The sequence below is a fragment of the Tympanuchus pallidicinctus genome, unplaced genomic scaffold (genome assembly GCF_026119805.1).
Source record: "Tympanuchus pallidicinctus isolate F22 unplaced genomic scaffold, pur_lepc_1.0 scaffold10, whole genome shotgun sequence".
NCBI classification, from domain to species: domain Eukaryota; kingdom Metazoa; phylum Chordata; class Aves; order Galliformes; family Phasianidae; genus Tympanuchus; species Tympanuchus pallidicinctus.
In genome coordinates, this window is record NW_026294619.1 from 286603 (window position 1) to 306739 (window position 20137).

The 20137-nt window shown below is 41.0% G+C and overlaps 3 protein-coding genes across 5 annotated transcripts in view; 2 read left to right on the plus strand and 1 right to left on the minus strand.

The window, feature by feature from the left end:
• Positions 1 to 18055, plus strand: part of TBX15 (T-box transcription factor 15) — an 88893-nt gene extending 70838 nt beyond the window's left edge. Inside the window, exons 7-8 of the mRNA XM_052702713.1 lie at positions 2654 to 2751; positions 15855 to 18055. Of these exons, the coding sequence (XP_052558673.1) occupies positions 2654 to 2751; positions 15855 to 16639 (883 nt within the window). The 3' untranslated portion in view covers positions 16640 to 18055. The remainder of the gene's footprint in view (positions 1 to 2653; positions 2752 to 15854) is intronic.
• The window catches only part of LOC128090444 (uncharacterized), a 305355-nt gene that overhangs the window by 261997 nt on the left and 23221 nt on the right, over positions 1 to 20137 (minus strand). The gene's annotated exons all lie outside the window — the stretch shown is intronic.
• Positions 1 to 20137, plus strand: part of WARS2 (tryptophanyl tRNA synthetase 2, mitochondrial) — a 334901-nt gene that overhangs the window by 138760 nt on the left and 176004 nt on the right. The gene's annotated exons all lie outside the window — the stretch shown is intronic.

Below are 20137 nucleotides of genomic sequence, written 5' to 3' on the forward strand. Positions count from 1 at the left end.
GGAGAAAGCTAGAAGGAGAGACAGACTGGAAACCCAATGGGGCGATGGATGAAAAAAAAGCAAAGCTGAAGGCAAGCAACAACACTTTCTTTTCAGATATGGGCAGCTGAGGTGAATAAAAGCTGTTTGTGTTGGAAGTGCTTTTAGAGCTTTTTAGGATAGGAGAGTCAGGAGGATGCTTGGAGCCAGTGGTTTGGCCTCCCTTGTGAACAATGAAATGATGACCTGCATCCCGCATGCAGCAGGAATGGCAAGGTCAGCCATATGGGATGGATTATGGACATGCACAGATAGCTCGTACATCTTTTTTCATTTTTCAGACAATGGAACTGTTTCATTTATTGCCTATTATTAAAACTTTATAGCACTCAAAATAATTTAAAAAAAATGGATGAAAAAGAGAGAGCGAATTTTGGATACCTTTTAAAGGACAGACCTTATTAAAATAAAGCTGGCAGCAAGTCCTCTTCTTATACTTTCTTACTTCCTTCATAAAGTTGTTGTGAGAGGGAAGCGTTTATGGCCTGATAGGCAATTTAAAGTCAGTTTTTCAGAGCTTTTTTTTTTTTTTTTTTTTTTTTTTTTTTGGAAGAGAAAGTGGATGCCACATGGGTAATTTCAGCACATTTGGTACAAGCAATACTCACCAAAGACCAAAAGAAACTGCTGAGAATTTCAGAAATTCCAAAAAGAGGTTTTTTTAAACATTCACTGCTGTTACAAAATGTCTCTCCATTGGCAAACTGTGGATTGCTTTTCCCTGTAGAGAATGATACACACAGGATTGCACTCCACTTCTGGCTAGGAGGGTGTTCTCTTCCTATCCTATGGTGGAGGTCTGTGAGGAGAGGGGTCCCCAGTGGCATCCCTCATTCCCTGGTATCCTCAGTTACAGGAAGAGTTGAGTCCAGTCCCTGAAAGAAGTAATTTATTTCTGATTTCTACTTTTATTTCTTCTTTTATTATCTCCTGACTATTCTCTCTCTCTCCTTTCTTTTTTTTCTTTAGAAATACAAATAATAAAGTACATGAGTGAGCTGTAGACTGAAAACTCTAATTGCTAGGAAGCTTAAACTTTGTGTCAGACTGAGTTGTAAATGATGCAGGGGCAACAGCTTAATGCTTCCTTTGACCAAAGCCCATTAGGGGCTGGATTTAACTGGCTTGGAGTAGAATTATTTAGGCTGGAAAAGACCTTCACAAGCAGCAGGGCATTTTATGCTTCCAGGATAAACGGTCCCAGAAAGTCCTCCCTCAGCATTTGGGGCTGGGGATCATTTCATGAGACTGCAGAGAGGCATCAGTCTCCTCCTGGCTGTGCTGAGAAGCAGCTGGAGTCTGCATGTGTGTGGCAGAGGAAATCCTGGGAGTGTTCCGGCAGCCTGAGTTGCTTTTTGCACACAGAGCCTGGCTTAGCAGATGGGCTCACACTCAGCACTGCCTTGTTGTCTCCAAGCTCCATGAGCTGGCAGAGGCTGCTGTATTAACCAGATAGTTTTGTTGTAATGTGCTCAGTGCTAGTGTGAGATTGCTATGCAGAGATGTCTTCTGTTTCTACTTCTAACAGCTTAGCAGCTAATAAACACCATGCAACAACCTCTCTTCTAAACCTCCTCTTAAAATACAGAGTTTGGTTTGCCAACTCCAATGTATTTAAAGCATCTGAGCTTCCGGGGAGACTTTGGAAAGTTAACTGAGCAAGAGGAGGCACGTGCAGAAAGACATTTTCAGAAGCAAAAGGCAGCTCCAGTATCAGCTCAACATCTGATGAGAGGCTCTGGGGATGTTAGAGCCTTTTGCATTGAAAGGGGATATGGTCTCACATTTGACAAAGCATCTCTAGTTGTGTTAAGCCAGTGCAAGGGATATAACCTCCTGCTGGAAAGTAGGCAAGGAGAGGCCTTGGGAACAGACAAAGGTTCAGTGTCCACAGCAGGGAATTTTTCCTAGGAAGAAACCTCAGGATACTGTCTCATAAAGAGCCTGAGAGGGTCCTCAGTTGGTAATGCATCTATGTTCTCAATGAGCCTGCGGAGTTAGAGACTTCCAGCAATGCTAACACTTTGGCTTTTTCTCTTCGGTACTGTCACTGTAGTGAGTTATGGACCCAAAGCAGAGAAGCCACTGACCTTTTTATAAAGAGCCTCTTACTGCATTTCTGGTCAAAATACAAAACCAACAAGATTCTCCTTTGGATGTCTTCCAAAAGCCCTTCAGAACAGTGTCCAGAAATGGAAAGTGACAGGGAAGGTTCATTCACAAAAACCCTCTCAGATTCTGTAGGATTAATCTCTGATCTCCCATGTTTGTATATATGACAGCTTGCTTCCATAAAGTGTTTAAGCCACTTCCATAAGTGTTTAAGTGTGCTTTGAGGGCCTGTCATTTGTCCCCTGTGAAGCAAAATGGAAGTTAAGGATCCTTGTTAAAAAACAAAAAGGTACTGGAAGACCATTAGGATTTATGGAAGTTCTTGAACTGGGGAAATTGTTTTACTGAAGCAGCCAGCACCTGCACAGAAAGTCTTGCTGGAAGAATTCACAGTTGTCAAGGTGGCCTTTTGGTGGCCACTGGCAGACGCAGAGCCCTTTTTTCCTATGCCAGTAACCTTACTGGCTGATTGATGTTCTTCTTGCTTTATTCCATCCTGCAGGACGGGGCTGGAGGCCATCATGGAGACCTACGCCTTCTGGAGGCCTCCTGTGCGCACCCTCACCTTTGAGGATTTCACCACCATGCAGAAGCAGCAAGGTGAGTGTACAAAGGATGTGCAAAGCAGAAGAGGGTACAAGAGCTATGACATGCTCTGTTTTTCGCACCTTGCTGAACTCTTGATGGCTATGAAAGGACACAGGGAGGGTGTATGGCAGCTAGGAGACATTGGGTTGGCTGTACATTATGAGGTGCAATGCAGCTGTCTCACCTCCTTGGTGTCCTCAGAGCTCAAACATGGAGTAGGAAGGAGTGCAGCATTGGATAAACTAGTCCACATGCATAACGTGGCTTGAGTTAAAAACAAAGACAGACAGAGGCAATGACCCACCATATCAAATGCATTGATCATCATTTGTAGTTAGAGTTTGCCATTTGTGCGGAAACACAAGGGGAAGAAGTCTGTGTCCTGTGGGAGCTTCAGGAGGCCAGAAATATTCACCCCTCCCCCAGGATCACGCTGCCTCACTTGCAAAACCCAGGAGCCTTTATGGAGAGACTTTCTGTTAATATGAGGATGGGAAGAGTTATTGGGTAGCCCAAGTGTTTTGCAGTTGTTCGTGCTGTGTCTTTTCATAGCTTCTACCCTTTAAACAGGGCTTTCATCTCCAGTTTCAGGCTGTAACATCGTTTTTATTTTGTGTTGATAGGATTCACCCAATGACTTTTTTGTAGTTTTTTTCAAGTTAAAAACACAGTCATCACTGGGAACAGAGGTATCACTGCAACCTATTACTTTTTCCCCTTGATATAAACACAACAAAAGAAACAAAGTAAAAGTATCTTTAGATGTGACACCTGCGAGGTTAAAGAGTCAGAAATAAATGGGTGCCAGGTGTAGCAGAGCACATTCTCTGGCCTCTCTAGTTTGAGCTGGACTTCAAACCAAATCTTCCCTCCAGACCTTGGATCCACCTGGAGATGATGTGTTCTGCTCCAGAGAGAGGCTGGGGGCTGCCCGCTGGGGATCCAGCAGAGTATGGGGGGCAGGAGATGTTCTGCAGAAGCTCAGAGGTGTGCATCAAGGAGCATTTGTGGTGGGGTGTGCGGTCAGAGATGGGTTAAAGCGGGGATTCAGAGTGGTTTTCATCACCCACCTAAATAGAAACACAACAACCTCTCCTCCTGGTCATCCTTGCTGGAGCAGCCTCTCTCCTCTGGCAGCCGGCTGGCCCAGCTCACCTCCTGTCCAGGCTCACATGGCTCCCTCCCCTCCCAGTGGTTATCAGATAACATCCTAGTGGCAAGTCCAGCTCTCGCTTACGTGGTAAGGTAATATTAGGAAAGGAAAATATTTAATGTATTTTTAGCTTGTTTTAATATAGTTTGGCAGCTGAAAAGCCAGGAAGCGAGCCAGTACCCTGTGACCAGCCAGCTCTGTGCAGACCACCACCACTGCACTACGGTTCAGTGAGAGCAGGGCAGCACTAAATAAAGCTGTGTCCACAGGTTGGTCTCAAAACTTTATAATTCACTAGAAAACAGTGAGTGCTCTTAAGCTCTTTATTTAGTCAAATGAAACAGCCCCAAGTTGGTGCATCTGAAATACTCCCTGCACTGTAGTGCTCCTCTTTCCAGTGATTCCTTTGACATGCTGAACCCTGTCCTCAGCTGTAGGTGCAAAGCTAAGGTACAAACACACTCTATTTTAATTCCTGGCTATGAGAAGAAAATCAGCTGCTGACATCCAGCACCATCAAGGACTGCTCCAGGGCTGGCTGTAGAAAACTGCCCTGGGGTTACAGGAGACTTTGGGAATGCATGTATTGTCCTTCCCCCCTTCTCTCTGCTGTGGCTTTACATGATGCCTAGATGTGTCCATTGCAGCTTGAGAAGTGCACATCTACTGCACTGAGTTGAAATGAAGGCAGTAAAAATGGCCTTGTGCCTAGGAAGAGATACCATAAATGAGGAGCAAGTTGTAGTTGTTCAGGCTGGAAGGGAGAGAGGGAGGACACAATGGCACTGAAATAAAATGCTGTCTGTGCTGGATAGAAGAAGTAACAGGCTCCAGTTGCATGAAGTCTAGCAGAGTGCAGGAATAGATTCCCTGCAGAGACTGTGGAATTCAGCCCTGATTTTCTACGGATGAGTACCCCTTTCCGTGGTAGGAAAAATGATGCTTTCTGAGACAGAAGCTTGGGACTTTAGCAGTGTAAATATGGTATATTTTCTGTTTTTTATCTGGATTTTTACATGTTGAGGATTATTATGGATTCTTATCTTTTCTTTTGCCCTTTGGTATGCTTTTTTATGAAATAAATGTTTTATCTGCCTTTTCCAAAACAGATTTGTCAGACAAATCTAACCAAATTTCCTGACTGGGGTGGAACTTTGACTGTTAGAAATAACTGGATAGCTGTGAAAGATTTTTAGAGCATTTAGCTTAATGCCAGCTTGAAAAAGTTTGTACATATGAAGGAATGAGTAGCAGGTCAATCTCAAAGCTGATGATTAAATAGGAATCCTGATGACAAATGTGAAAACACCACCCTGAGAGGACAGTCTCAGTGTTTTTCTGTGGACACAATTTTGTGGACTAACCAGTCTGGAAACAAGCAAAACTACACATTTGCTAAAAGATAAAAATCTCATAAAGACTTCAATGCCAACAGTGCTGATGAGGATGAAAGTATTAAGGGTAGGGATTGCTTGGTAACCTGCATGCATTCAAACAAATTGTGGGTCTAAGTACAGCCAGATACAATATCAAGTGCCTAGGAACAAAACGTAGGGTGTACATAACTATAGAGTGAGCTGGAAAGCATTGGCACTGACAAACATTTGGAGGTCATGGTGGATGAGCAGTGATAAACAGGGACATATTATCCTTGTTGTAGAAAAAGAAAATATTGGGAAGCAGTTGGGAGAAAATTTCCTGGCTGCAAACACTATAATACTGTCTTCTACTGTACATATTTTTGAGGGTAGAAAGAAATTAATTAAGAGGAAAAAAATTAGAATGATTTATTGGCTGAAGCAGGTCGCTGAGAATGGAAGCTCAGTTTGCATAGTCAATCAAAAAGAACATAAAGAACTGAAATGCTTATGGCCAATGCTATCTTGCAGAGAAAAGAATATGTGGTAACTTCCTGGCACTCACTAGAATCTTGTAACTGTGGTTTCCATGTTTTCATGGCAAAACTGTGTGAAACACTTCTTTCAGGTGGCTCTGGCTTTTCAATTCTAGCTGAATGTTTCATTCCTTTTTGGGGAGGTAATGAGGTAAGCAGGACACAAGTTCCCTCCCATCTATCTTCTTCACACAATTAATTGTTTTAGATTTTTACGTCCCTTATCTGTGCTTCTCACCATGAGCAGAGACAGTCATTTTATTTCTCTTCTATTGGAAGGTTTTCTGTATCCTTAATCATTTCTTTAAAAACATGTTCGCACAGAGTATTCCAGATACAGCTACATGATACAATTATCTAAAGGTATTATAATTTTTTCCACATCAGCTTTTCTCTTGTTTAACATGCATCTGAGAGTTTTGCTCATTCATTTGGCCCTAGCTATATGTTGAGCAAGGGCCACGATGACACAGAGAATCAATACCCAGAGCATTGGATGCAGCTGTTTCATACAGGGATTAAATAACTTTCTGATTTACACAATGATAGGTTTCAGCTGCCACACAAGCTGGAGAGCCTGATAACACAACCACTCACACAGATGTCTGGTGACTGGTACTAGCAGCACACAAACTTTACTTCCATGTCTTTCCAGTGTAGTAAAATACATCAGTAAGTCTCCATAGCTCTGTTATCACTGTGTCATCCTACCAAAGAGAAGAAAATGCCATTTCTGTTAGTGAACCTTCCTGGCCTGAGCACATAATCTCTTTTGGACCACATAATGCAAAAGTCATCACAGCTTTATTACGGCAAGTACTGTTTTTGACAGTATCACAGCAGAACTCAAGGCAGTAGTTAAAAAAGTTCCCCCAAAAAGAACCTTACAGATGCTCAGAAAACAGCAGTTCAGGAAAGGCTGACCTTCTGCAGAATGATGTCAACCACTCTGTAGTCTACTTATTAGTAGGGAAAAAGGGGGCTTGGGATTATTGAATGCACATGGCAATGAGATGTGGGGAAAGCCAAGAATCTATTAAAGACTTTAATTGGAATATATTTTCAAAATTTAGCTTGAACTTTATCCAGATTCTCATTATTAGAAGTATGTGGCTCAGTTTCTCGATTTTAACAGGGTACATTAAGAAAAAAGAAGAGGAGGGGGATAAGAAAATAGGAGTTCCAGTAACTCTGGATTGTGTCACTTTCCGAGAGTAAAAAGAGCCAGTGCTGGCTCCCATACGATATATAGTTTCCCACAAGATGCTGAGATGAGCAGATTGCTATCAATGACTGTAATTTTTGCCAGGACACAGGGACTGGAAAGACACTGCGACAGTACTACAACTACTTCCAGTTCAGCATTGGAACCTCTCTATAAGAGCTGATGACTTAGGCAAAAAGTTAAATCAAATGTATCTTGGCAACTGGTGAAAAGAATAACCTCCCAAGCAGGAGGCCAGGTCAAGTAAGAGGGTCACATGATGTGATTTATCAATAAGATTACAGTACATAAAATGTGATTTGTCCGTTAAATCACTGTTTTGATACATGTACACCAAACCCCCAAGTGTCAAGCTCCAAGTGCTGAAGTCTAAAGGCTTTCTTGTTAAATTGTGTTTTCTCAGTTGAGGGTACTTTTGCTGAGTTTCCTCACCACTTCCTTTCAGTAAATTCAACCTGTTCTTTATCAGATTAATTATCAGATGAATATTTCTGTTGATCTTGCCCTGGGAATCTCAAGTATGGAATCATAGAATCATTAAATGGAAAGACCACTGAGATCATCTAATCCAACCATCCACCTATCACCACCATGATATCACCACTACGTCCAGGCATTTTGTTAAGGCTTTGAGGAAGGAAACGCTATACTATGGCAAAGTCTGACAGAAAAATGCAGAGCTTGCACAGCAGAAATGTATGATGCTTACGTCAGTTTTGTACGTTGGCACCTATTAGGCAGCCCATGAAATTGTCATTAATGACTGTTGATCTTAGCATCATAAGCTTAGAAGTGTTCTAAATGGGAAGACCAGAGGCGAAATAGTGCACTCCTCTCTAGCAAGAGAGCTGTTGCTGTTGCTGATAGCATAGAGCAGCATGTGTATGCAAAGTGGCATTTGAATACAGCTCTACCATCTCCCTCTGAGAGAGATTATCGTAACATTGCAGTCTTGTGCTGACAAGGATATGCACAAAAGGATCCCTCTCCTCTGTATGGAACAGGTTCAATCCACTCATTTACTGCTGTATAAAAGCAAAATTTTCTTGTAGTAGCAGAAGCTGTGTAGTAACAGTCCAAGCGGACTCACTGCATGATACATTAGCAGATGGGAGACAGTCTGGACAGCGGTGTTGTTGATTTTCCAGCTTCTCTGTCTGTAAGCATTACCCTGATTCTGCAGGCAGTGTCAAGGTTTGTCTATACTGCTTGTTACTAGTTTCTCCTTTGATATACTGTATACTGGGTATCATGTTCAGAGAGCCAACCTGATTGCACCCATCTGCAAACAAAATCATGAATGCACATATATGTATTGGTGTCAAGCAGAGACCAGACTGAGCCCTCCAGAACTTGACTTCAGAGGCATTTGGAGGCAGAAAGATCCTTTTGGCTTTATCTGAGATTCCAGAACCCCAAAACAGTGTCTCCCAAGAGAGTGAAGCTGCTGATGTCAAAGGAAGCTGGACAACCCATGAATGCATCTGCTTGGTCACTTGCCTCCTGACTGCAACCATCGGTTCTTTCAGCAGTGCCACCAAGATAATTTGGAGGCTGCTTCCCTTTGGAAATAAATTGTGAATGGACCAGGCTGTTGGCAGAGATCAGACATACAGGTTTGGTCTTAATTATCCTCTTGAATCTTTTGCGAGGGGATTGGAAACTGAATAGTTGTTGCCAGAGTTATTGGGATCAAGTTTTGGTTTCAGCTCCATACTTCAAATGGCCAGTAGATTGCCTCATCTGAACGAAGCAACAGAGAACAAATGGTTCCAGCTCCATCCTGGTAGAATAGCAGCCAGTTTTTCTTCAGGGAAGGGGTGTTGCTGGTGATCCAAGATCTCATCTTCCATAGTTAAAATACGTTCCCAGATGTAACATGAGGGTCTGTGAGTCAAAGTTTTTGCCACTCCTTGATGACCTGAAAGGAACACGGAACAATTTATTATTTCAGAGAGGTTTTTACCCTGAAACCTAATTGCTGATGCCTAATTTTCTATTATTCCGTTAATCTTGATCAGATTTCACATGAATGAAAAGGAGCAATAATACTTTGAAAGTCTGCACAATTTCCTCAGAGTGTTATGTTTTCTTACAAATAGAATATGCTGTGTACCTTGAGCTTGACACAATGCTGACATTTTTTCCTCGATTCAGAAATCTGAACCAGTGTGTTTATGGGGTTTTATGGGTTTTTACTGTAGTTTTTACTGTTGAAAGTGCTGGAGCTTCCAATGCCTGTTTTGGACCAAAGCACGCTCCATCAAGAATGGAAAAAAAGGTTCTCAATTCAGTTCACATTTGTCATCACCAAAGAAGTCACCATGATGTCAGTTAATCTCAGTTGCAAATTGGCAGCAGCATCTTTTTTCAAAATTATTTGCCACTGTGATGACTTTCATAAGGGTTTGTGCCACAGAGAATCCTTTTCTGCATACTTTTTTGTACGTTGTCTCCTGGTGTAGCTTCCATTCCATGACACAGACATCAGCTATCAAAGATAGCTGCAAAGGTGAGAAACAGTGCAGAATTATCACTGGTAATTTTCTCGACTAAACTGGGGGCATTATCAATCTCTAGTACTGGTCCATTTGATGCTCGCACTTGAAGAAGAGAAAAAGAAAACATTTTTTGTAGGAGCTGATGTATATATTACGTATGTGGTATAAAATCTGCTCTTCAGCAGTCTACGCACAGAACAAAGCCACATCCTGTAAGTCTTCTCTTGAGACTCTGCGAAACTGGCCCTAGAAAACTGTACTTTTGTGAGAAACAAAACCCACTGTCCTAAAGATAGTCTATAGGGAACAGTAAGGGGAAGTTGTCTCTTTTGGGAAAATTCTCCTCGTGCTCTGGATACAGAAGGGAATGAAAATCAGAAGTCCTAGACTATAGTTTTGTGGACTGCTTGTCCACATTAGAAAAAAAAATTATGATTTTCAACATAGGATTTTGAAATTTTTTATATCTTGGAGGATAACTGAAGCAAGTATTATCTCTAACTTGCTGACTGTCCAATTTGAGTTACAGAGTTCAGAAGAGCTAAAGAAAAGTATTAATCAGAATTGTTGTAAATTTAACCATTAAGTCCATAGATTCTCGTAATTTGAGCCATCTTTATAAAGCATCTTTCTCTGTTATTTAACAACCTTCAGGATACTTTCCTTTCATTCCTAGGTGTTGTGCACATTACCATATTGCAGTAGCCATCCTTTTTGTGCTAAGTCACATCTCTAAGAACTAGAAAATGCTCTTAATGTTTGCCCTACCAATACAGCAATTCAGCATGAAATTACTTCTGGGGCCCATTTTGGCCTTTAAAACATTTTACCAACAGTTGCATAATTTGATAATTGGCCAAAGACTCTAGAGAAAAAAAAAAAAAAACAGCAGAACTGAGGTATGTGTTCTTGAAGTGGGAATAGATCCAGGCTTGTGCTGGGCCTGGATCTTCAAGAACATGAGATCAGGTGATGAGAATGGTACCATCTGGTACCATCTGGTCCATAATCACTAAGACCTCCTGGCAATCTGTACAATCCTTTCCTCATAAGCATCTTAGTTTTCCACCTTTGGACTAGTACTCCATTTTTGTTCAGCCACCAAAGGTACAGCAACTTGGAAGATGAAGTGTATGTTTCTTAAGCCACACTTAGGGTATATTCACATGTGAATACACAATAGGAAAGAAATTTTACTTCTTTGTTCTAATACATTTTTCTGCATGCATATCATCACATTAATTTACTGTTCTGTCCAAGAGCAGGATATTATGAAAATCTGTGAAGGGTTAGGTTCTCCCATGCTTTAGAAAATCCTTTTATGTATGCATAGATGTCCAGACCATTCAGAAGTAACTAAGAGTATGTCTGCATGGATAGGTACCTAAGTCTGTTTTGGTGCTGGCCAGACACATGCCAGCTCCCGGCCAGCTCCATTTGGAAAGCTGGATAACTGCGTTAGCATGGCACTGTGCCAGACTGAATATAAACTGCCTCTCAAGAGGACTTATTAGCTCAGTCAGAGCACCATGAGGAGAACTACGAGACAGAGACTAGTGGCTACAGTTCCTCTCTCTCGCTCTCAGGAGCTCAGACACATGCCTGTTGGCTGGTGAGGATGTCAACATATTAGAGAAGGAGCTGTGGTTCCTCCAGGAGAATGATCAGCAGTGCTCTTTTGTGCAGTTGTCTGATGAGACTCTGCTATTGTACAGGGCATGTACTTGGTGCTCAGCCATTCTTGTGCTGACTACAGCTTCAGCTAGTGTTTGTTCTCTTCCTGTGCATTAAATAAGCATTTCAGGGACCAAGTGGTTTGCATGGAAGAACTGCAGGTGATGGAATCAATTGATGTCTGGAAACACTAGCAAGGAATGTATGCTGCACTGGAGTCCAAAGTGCGATTTATGTGCATCTTTCAGATAAAGAACATTGAGATAAGTTGTGGGTCAGTTGGCTACTGTGATGTCATTCATAAGAGAGATACCAGAAGATTTTCCATGAACAATTGTTTCAGACTCCCTTGGCTCTGATACTCTCCTCTTTACCTCCCTCTTGCCAGAGGCTCACTTGGCTAATACTGGCTACTGGCAGATGTGTTTTCCAACTACACTGTAGTGTTAGAAGTTCCACAAGTGGCCTGCAGTACGCAAAACTGGTCCCTTTGCTTTTTGGATGTCCTGGCATGCTGAGTGCTTCAGGAGCACTGTTGGCCCTCCTTGTAAAGCACATCATACTCTTGAACTGGTTGTGTCTGGGTTTGCAGTTTATCTTGAAATTATCCTGAACACAAGCTCAGTGTAGGTAAAAGCAAAAGCATGTGGAGATGCAGTACATTACTAAGACTTAAGGAAGCATGTGACAGGAAGCAAAGGATGGTTATAAGCTACTTAAGATGAAATTTTAATGACAGTTGTTATCCAGATGAGAAATTGTAGGTGCTTTCCTAATTCTTGTGCACAGGTATTCAATTAGGGTGTACAACTCATATTTCTGTATCTCGTTAACAAGAGGAGGGAACTGTGGTGTGGATAAGAATATTTGCTTTTACAAGCCACCCTCTATGGTGTTTCTCTTTCACCATATTTTCAGTCTACTTCACATCTTCCCATCTCACCCATCATTTCTTACTACTCATTCCAGTTTACAAGTTTTGATCTTGCACAAAATCTTTCTCTACCTCCTGTCTTTGGAAATGGTTCTGTCCCTTCAAAATCAAATTTATTATCACTTCATCAGACAAAGAGCAGGCTCCTTTCAGGATGGTACCAGGGCTTGATTAACCTCTGGACATGATACACAGTGCCAGAAATGGTCTGAAGACCATATGCAATGGTAACTAACAGCTTTAGAATCATAATAAGCATGGAGGACAGGAGTACCATGGCATCAGTGGTAAACGATGTTGGTGATGGCAATTATTTCCATGGGCAATAGTGGGTAGAGAAAAGAAACAGAGGAGAATCATTCAGATTCATTTTGTTCTTGCCTAAATGTGGTTTCAGTTTACTTAATCCATTCCTAAGCATATCCTTGTGTATCAGTTTAACTAGATTGGTTTGTGTCCACGCCTTCCATTAAAATGACATGCACATCTGTACATCTGAGACTGCAGTATGGTGTGGATATATTATCTGGGCTTGCTGCCATCTCTACACATATTTGTCTGACTTCATAACAGCTACAGTCCAAGCTATAACTTCACAAAAGTCCAGGTTGCATTTTGCCCATACTTCCAGAAAATATGAATCGAAAATATTATTAAGAGCAGAATAGAGCTATTTGAATTCTAAAGAAGATGAGCTGAGATGGGCCTTGCTTTTTAGTGTTTTCTATTCCATAAAGGGTGTAAAGATTATTCTGCAAGTGATCAGAAACTTCAGTATTCTGCACTCGCTCTATTGCAGTAGAAGTTTGGTATATCTTGTTCTTAATGGTTGACATCTACAGCAAAGCTTTCGAGAAAGCAAGTCACAATGTCTGGCATTTGTTTCTGCTGATAGATCTTTCACTTTCTTATCATGATAAAATTACAGAGGTAAAGTTCTTTTTTACCTTGAGTGTTTCGTAATTACTGTGTTGTCACTTCAGACTTTTATTCTGTTGGCCTGCGAATAGTGATGATAATTAAGAGCAGAATCACTGTAGTACCCCTATGGCGTAACCTGAAATATGCAGTTCAGAGTTTCAGTTTTGGAGCCATTCAGTAACCCTTGAATTTATTAATTAGGGATCTATCCTTACTCCTGCTCTGGAGCCAAATCCTTGCATATGCATACCTCAGAATCAGTCTCCTTTAATATTATTTAAAGATATTTAAAACCTAATATTCAAGGTAACTGGTGTGTACTCCTTTCTTGTATAGTTTTCTCAGGTTAACTAAAAGATAATGGCAGACTGAAATGGAGACTTATTCTGTGTATTACATTTCAAGCAGATCATTAAAATACATATTTTTACTTATTCTCCAGACACTGTCAACAAATTAATCACAGTCCAAAGTTTGTTCATGAAATATGTGTACAGAATCAAGTCAATGATTATCTCTGGATTAAATACATTTCTGTACTGCATTAGGTTTATGATTATGTGACCTCTGTATTTTGATAGATTGATGATATACATGAACTCAGCTGTCTTCTTGTCCTCTGTCAGAGGTTACCCTCTTTACTGTAGGGCTAACATAACAGGAAAATATGTATCTATAGTGGTATACTTGAGATCAAACTCACCTTCAATAAAAATGTGTGGGAGGACTCACTTTCTTCTGCTGGTTTTGCTGCAGTTTTGACAACCTGTAGCAGAAAGATGGGGAGAAAGGATGTAACTTCTTAACCTATGACACAAAATTAGCTGGAGATAATCTGTTAGAGATTTTAAACAAAGCAGAGAATTGCACTTTTTGTAAACAATACATAATTATAAACTCAAAAAGGTCTTTTAAACACAAAAGGTCTTTGAACTCTGGAGCTACAGTACACTAGCAGGTTTGAGCATCTCAGTGTTATCAAGAAAGAAATATAGAAAATCCACAATGTTATTTGAAATTTGAAATTTTCACATTAATTATAACAGATTTGATGCAATGCTTCTCTGTTAGTCTTCTGAATAAATGACAAAAGAGTCTGTGGCTTAGCAATAAGCATTCATTCCTATGACTGGTAATGGGAATGATTACTTTGACTTAGCGTCATAGAAACACAAGGTTTCTTGTTTCTGCCTGACTCATTGCAGCCAATCCAGACTGTGCTTATCCAAGGCTTCTTTTCTTCTTATTTCTGGCTTGTGTTTCAAACAAACAAACAAAACAACAACAACAAAAAAAACCCCACAAATACTAATTTCTCAGAACTCCGTTTTTTTACCATTATATCCTACTCTGTTTAACACTAGATGTGTTAGGAAGAATCAGACATAGTCTGATCGTTTTCTACTGCACCTCTTAATCACCTCAGCCACCACCCCACCTCCTTTATTCAGTCTCTCTCCTGTTTAGTAGCAGACCTAGATGGTTCTTAAAACCCTTCTGGTTTTTGTTTCCACAAGACATCACAAGAGAAAGCTGTCTCTTACTTTGGACTAATAATGTACAATCTTCGCCTTGGCTAAATTTGAGTTGCCCACTCTACCACCCTCTTTTCCATTCCCTTAGTGTCTCACCTGTCATCTTATAGCCTTTCCAAAATGCTGCCTTAACAGCTGTCATTCTAGTTTCCCTTATTCCTCTGATCCACTCACTTCACCAGCATCTCTTTGCTCCTTTTATAAGAATCTTCAGAGTTAGCTCTCTAACACAGAAATGGACAATCATGCAGAGAAACACATTCAACCAAAAAAATAAAAATAATTATTAATTAAAAAAAATCACACTAGAAATCAGCATTCCATTTAGTGGAGAAACAAAGGTTTATTTGAGCAAAGAAGCTTTCTCTATCTTGACAATAATCTTGACAATAATTACCCCTATCAATCTCAGAATTGTGCCACCAGGTTATTCATATCACTTACCTTCAGTTAGTTACTGTTCTTAGTGGTATTACGTAGTACTCTTTTCTCTGGGCCAGAACTTGTGAATATCCATGCTGTGTGAGCTGATTAACTGTATCATTTGTCAAATAAATAGTTTATATTTATTATTTATTATTATAGCATATTGATAATACTGACATGCATAAATATCAATATTTTGTTAACATCAGTGATACAATATATGGAATCATTTTTAAAGTTAAAACACATGAGTTAAAATCTTTACATACCCCCTTTATCAGCTTTGTGGGACAGACTGTAGCTCAAAACTCTGTCCAGTGTTCCAGTGTTCCTTGTGTTACTTATGGCTTAAATCAGCACTACTGCACCATGAGCCATCTAAGAAAACTGTTGAACAGTGCAGAAGTCCAACATGTTTTCAGCCACTTCCTGCCACAAGTCCCTGGAGTGTATGATAAAGCATTTTTGCAGCAGGGTCATACAGATTGCTGACTGGTGGTCTTCCTGGAGTCCAGGAGAGGAGACAAAGCAGATTTTTTGAATGATGGAGCAATGCTACCTTGCAGATTTTTCTTCCACCCTGTAATGCTCTCTGACATGCTAGCTTCCATCTCGTATTTCAAAAGGGAAGAAAACACTCCAGAACAACAAATTCACAACACAAAACAGCATGAAAAACCAAGGGATGCTATTAATAAAGTGAAGGCCCTTGCCAAGAGGGACTAAGTTTTCCAGCGGCCATTTTACCACCCTTGTTTTTTTATTAAACTAAGCTGTTTCTTAATGAGACTGTCTTGTTTTGCACATGTGATTTCAGGCTCTGAACATCTTCCCATGTGTTTTGTTTTGCAGGAGGCAGCACTGGCACCTCCCCAACAACCTCCAGCACAGGGACTCCATCACCCTCTGCTTCCTCTCACCTTCTCTCTCCATCCTGCTCCCCTCCAGCCTTCCATCTGGCCCCCAACACTTTCAATGTTGGTTGCCGGGAGAGTCAGCTTTGCAACCTCAACCTGTCTGACTACCCTCCATGTGCCAGAAGCAACATGGCTGCCCTGCAGAGCTACCCAGGGCTTGGCGACAGTGGCTACAACCGGCTGCAGAGTGGCACTGCTTCCGCCTCACAGCCCTCCGAAAGCTTCATGCCTCAGAGGACTCCATCTTTGATCTCAGGAATGCCAACTCCTTCTTCTCTGCCCAGCAACAGCAAGATGGAGGCCTACAGCAGCCAGCTGGGGTCCTTCCCCAGCTCCCAGTTTCAGTATGTCATGCAAGCAGGCAATCCTGCATCCAGTTCTTCTTCTTCACACATGTTTGGTGGCAGCCACATGCAGCAGAGCTCCTACAATGCCTTCTCCCTGCACAATCCCTACAACCTCTATGGATACAATTTCCCTGCTTCCCCAAGGCTGGCAGCAAGCCCGGAAAAACTCACCACTTCCCAAAGCACTTTACTCTGCTCTTCCCCATCCAGTGGGGCCTTTGGAGAGAGGCAATACCTTTCCACAGGGATGGATCATGGGATGCACATGATCAGCCCTCCCTCCAGCAACCAGCAGACAGCCAATGCCTGTGACAACAGACAGTATGGTGCCGTTCAGGGCTCTTCCTCACAAATGTCTGTGCACATGGTCTAACCAGCAGTGCCTCTCCTCGGCATGGAAGGCAATTGGACCTGCATTGTTTCCATGGATAAAACCATCCTAGTATCTTTTGGCCTTCAAACTTATAGAGAAACTAGCATTGTAATGATAAATTAGAACACAAACCATCTAGGTATGCGACACCAAATCTCGTGGATAACCTTCATTGACAGCCATTGTTGAAATCCAGGGCCTCTGGACCTGGTGTGGAGTGTCTGCTCCTTCTGGACATTGCAAAGAGAAGGGCAGGACTTTAATGAGAAGCTGGAGTGAAGAAATCAAATATACAGTTTATGCATTAACTCTCAGCTAGTGTGAGCTCTCGGTGTTGAGAGAGCCATTTCCTTGCACCGTCTTCTCTGAGTGTTGAAGAAAGGCAGTCTCCCAAGACTTTGTCCTGAAGCTGTACTGCCCATGATGGGCCAAAGCTTTAAAGGCCTTTCCCTTCCTGAACTGTCCCTGGCTGCTGAAGCAGCTCAGCCTGTTTCTGAAGCCATCAGTGACCTATGGCTCCTTCTACTGTAGCACAGCAATGACACTGCTGAGTTGGAGCTTCTCTTCCTAAAGAGGTTTCTGTACTTTCATTGCAGCTCTGCTCGACCAGTGTTTTCTTTTTGAGGGTCGAGCCTACCAGTACTCAGTCTGCAGACAGAGATGAGAGAGAGGAGAGAGAAAAATTTTAACTCGTAAGTGAGTCTCAGACACGAGCAGGGTTGGAAGCTTCACACAAGCATCTTGGCAAAGATGCACAGGGGGAGAAGGAGATCAGCTCTTACTGACATTCCCTAAAGGGATGTACTCAAGCCAAAAGAACAAAAGCCTCTGTGGGGAACATGTGTCTTGTAGCACTCAACTCAATGGGAGGAAACTCTCCAGACTGAACTCATGGGGAAGAACAATGAGAAATGAGCGCTCTGCTCTGCAGCAGTACAACTGGCCTCCCTCACCTTGCATGTAAGAATTGCCATAGAAAACCAATAGCATTTCAGTAACAATGAGGTCGAGTATTCTCCAACCTCCTGCCTGCCATGGGATCTCTGTTTAACCAACTTTCTTTTATGTTTTATTTTCTTCTTTTTTTTTTTTCTTCTTTTTTTTTTTTTTTCCTTCAAATCCTTTAAAAATAAGAAAACAATTGTAGCTTGGTGCAAGCTATGCATTTAAGTTGTGTGAAAATGCAAATACCAAGTAACAGAATACAGATATTATTGAGATTTGTTGTGAGGTGTTGTAGATAAATGTATTTATATGCCTAGTGGGGGAGTCAATATTATGAATATAAAAGAGGGCAATAAAAATGGTATGTAAAATATGTATGAAGAAAAAGGTGTATAAAGATTTGCCCTATGCACGGAACTCTGTTTCTAAGTGCCAAGCACAGAATGCGCTAAATAAATCTTTGCAATTGTTTCTTTTGTGTTTTTTATTTTTGTTTTTTTATTTTTGTCTGTGAGGTTTTATTAACAGTTTTCTGAAGACATAAGTTTTCAAAGTACTGCCATGCATGCTTTCACTGTAAGAAGAATTAAAAATATGAAGTTGAAGTGAAGTCCACATACAGTGTTTAAAGAGAATGCAGGCATCTGCATGGATTAGTATTGGAGCAGATCACTCAAGAGGAGTGTTAGCAGTCAGAAATACTGTTCTGCAACTACCAGCCCAGAAATTTGTTTCCTGGGAAGACCTAAATAAATTCTTGATGCTTTATATAACTTAAATATCGATCATAATCAGATGTCCTGCAATATGAACAACTGTCTCGAGCAGTCTATCAGCTCAAGTAATTAATAAACATTCCCAGGAGCACTATTTACAGTAGAAGTTCTGTTAATTGCTCGGGATTTATTAGGTGTCTGCTTTCACAGGAATTGTGTCTTATGGACTGCTACAATTATTATTTTGATTGTTGAAGTCTAATAAAACATTTTTCAGAGCCACTTTTCACAGTTAATATGTATAAATAATAGTTACAGATGATAGTATAATTTTTATTTCATTTTAAAATGTAATTTTGGGGTATTTGTCAGTTTATAATTTGCACTGCATGTCATTGAATCACAGAATCATAGGAGTTGAAAGGAACATCTGGAGATCATCTAGTCTAACCTCTGCTGAAGCAGACTCCCTACAATAGGTTACAGAGGAAAGACTCCACATGAGTTTTCATTATCTCCAGAGAAGAAGACTCCAGAACCCCTCTGGGCAGCCTGTTCCAGTTTTCTGTCACCCTCAAAGTCAACAAGTTTTGCTTCATGTTTGTATGGAACTTCCTGTGTTTCAGTTTGTGACCATTGTCCCTTTTTCTGTCACCACCAAAATGAGTCTGATCCCATTTTGTTGACTCCTGCAGTTTAGATATTTATAAGCGTTGATGAAATCCTCCATTATTCTTCTCTTCCCTGGACTGAACAGTCCCAGTTCTCCTTGTGGCCCTCTGGATTTTCTCCAGTAGTGCTGTCTTGAACAGAGGAGCCCAGAACTGGACACAGAACTCCAGATGTGGCCTTACCAGTGCAGAGGAGAGGCGGAGGACCTCAACCTTCTGATCACACTTTTTTAATACATCCCAGAGTAGCATTGGCCTTCTTGGCCAATGGACAATTTCTAATATGAGATTGAAAACAGTGGGGAAACTGAAGCCCCTCAGATCTGGATGTAAGAGTTACAAATGCAAAATTTACAGTGTGTAAAGTAAACTTCTTATATGAACTAAGAAAAAGAACACTGAAATGGTAGAAAACCTTGAAAGATAAATTCTCTGATGGTTATTAATTTTTGTTTCTAAAGGAGAAGATAAACACACAACATTTCCAGTACAGTGCCTAGTCTGTCTGACAATATTGCAGATTTTACTGTGTGTAGCCTTGGATGCTTCAGAAAAGGGCTGGAGTGATTAATGATGGCGGAACGTGTTCTTCCTTTCACTGTTTTCTGTTTACTCTAGGAAATTTAATCTTGGTTTAAAATCAAAAGAGAGTCCTATAGCTATCTAAAATGCTTTCAGAATCTTTAAGAAATACTTTCAATTCTTGCTTTGAACTTTGCTGTAATTTCAGGTTTGACTCAATCCTGTGGCAACAATTTCTGTAGATTAACATTAGTATGAAATGCTATTTTTTTCTGCTGGCCACTTCCATTAGATAATGCAATCCTGACCAGGAAAGCATAAAGACATCGAATGATACACACATGCAGATCAGGAAATTCTGTTTCACAACCAGGACACCAAGACAGAGTCAGATTCTCAGAAAAGTGTTTCCTTGCCCAATGCATCTTTTTTTCTACTTCCAGTGCCTGTTTGGAGATAATGTCCCAGAAACATAGTCTTGGCATGTGGCATGAAGGAGAGTTATTCATTTGTGACATGGCAGGATGTAGCATTTGCCACCCTTCTTTATTCACTCACTTCTTTGAAACTTTAGGGGGAGACAGGGAGAAATGTTGTCTGATTAACTGCTGCCATACATAGAGTCATAGAATCACAGAATATCC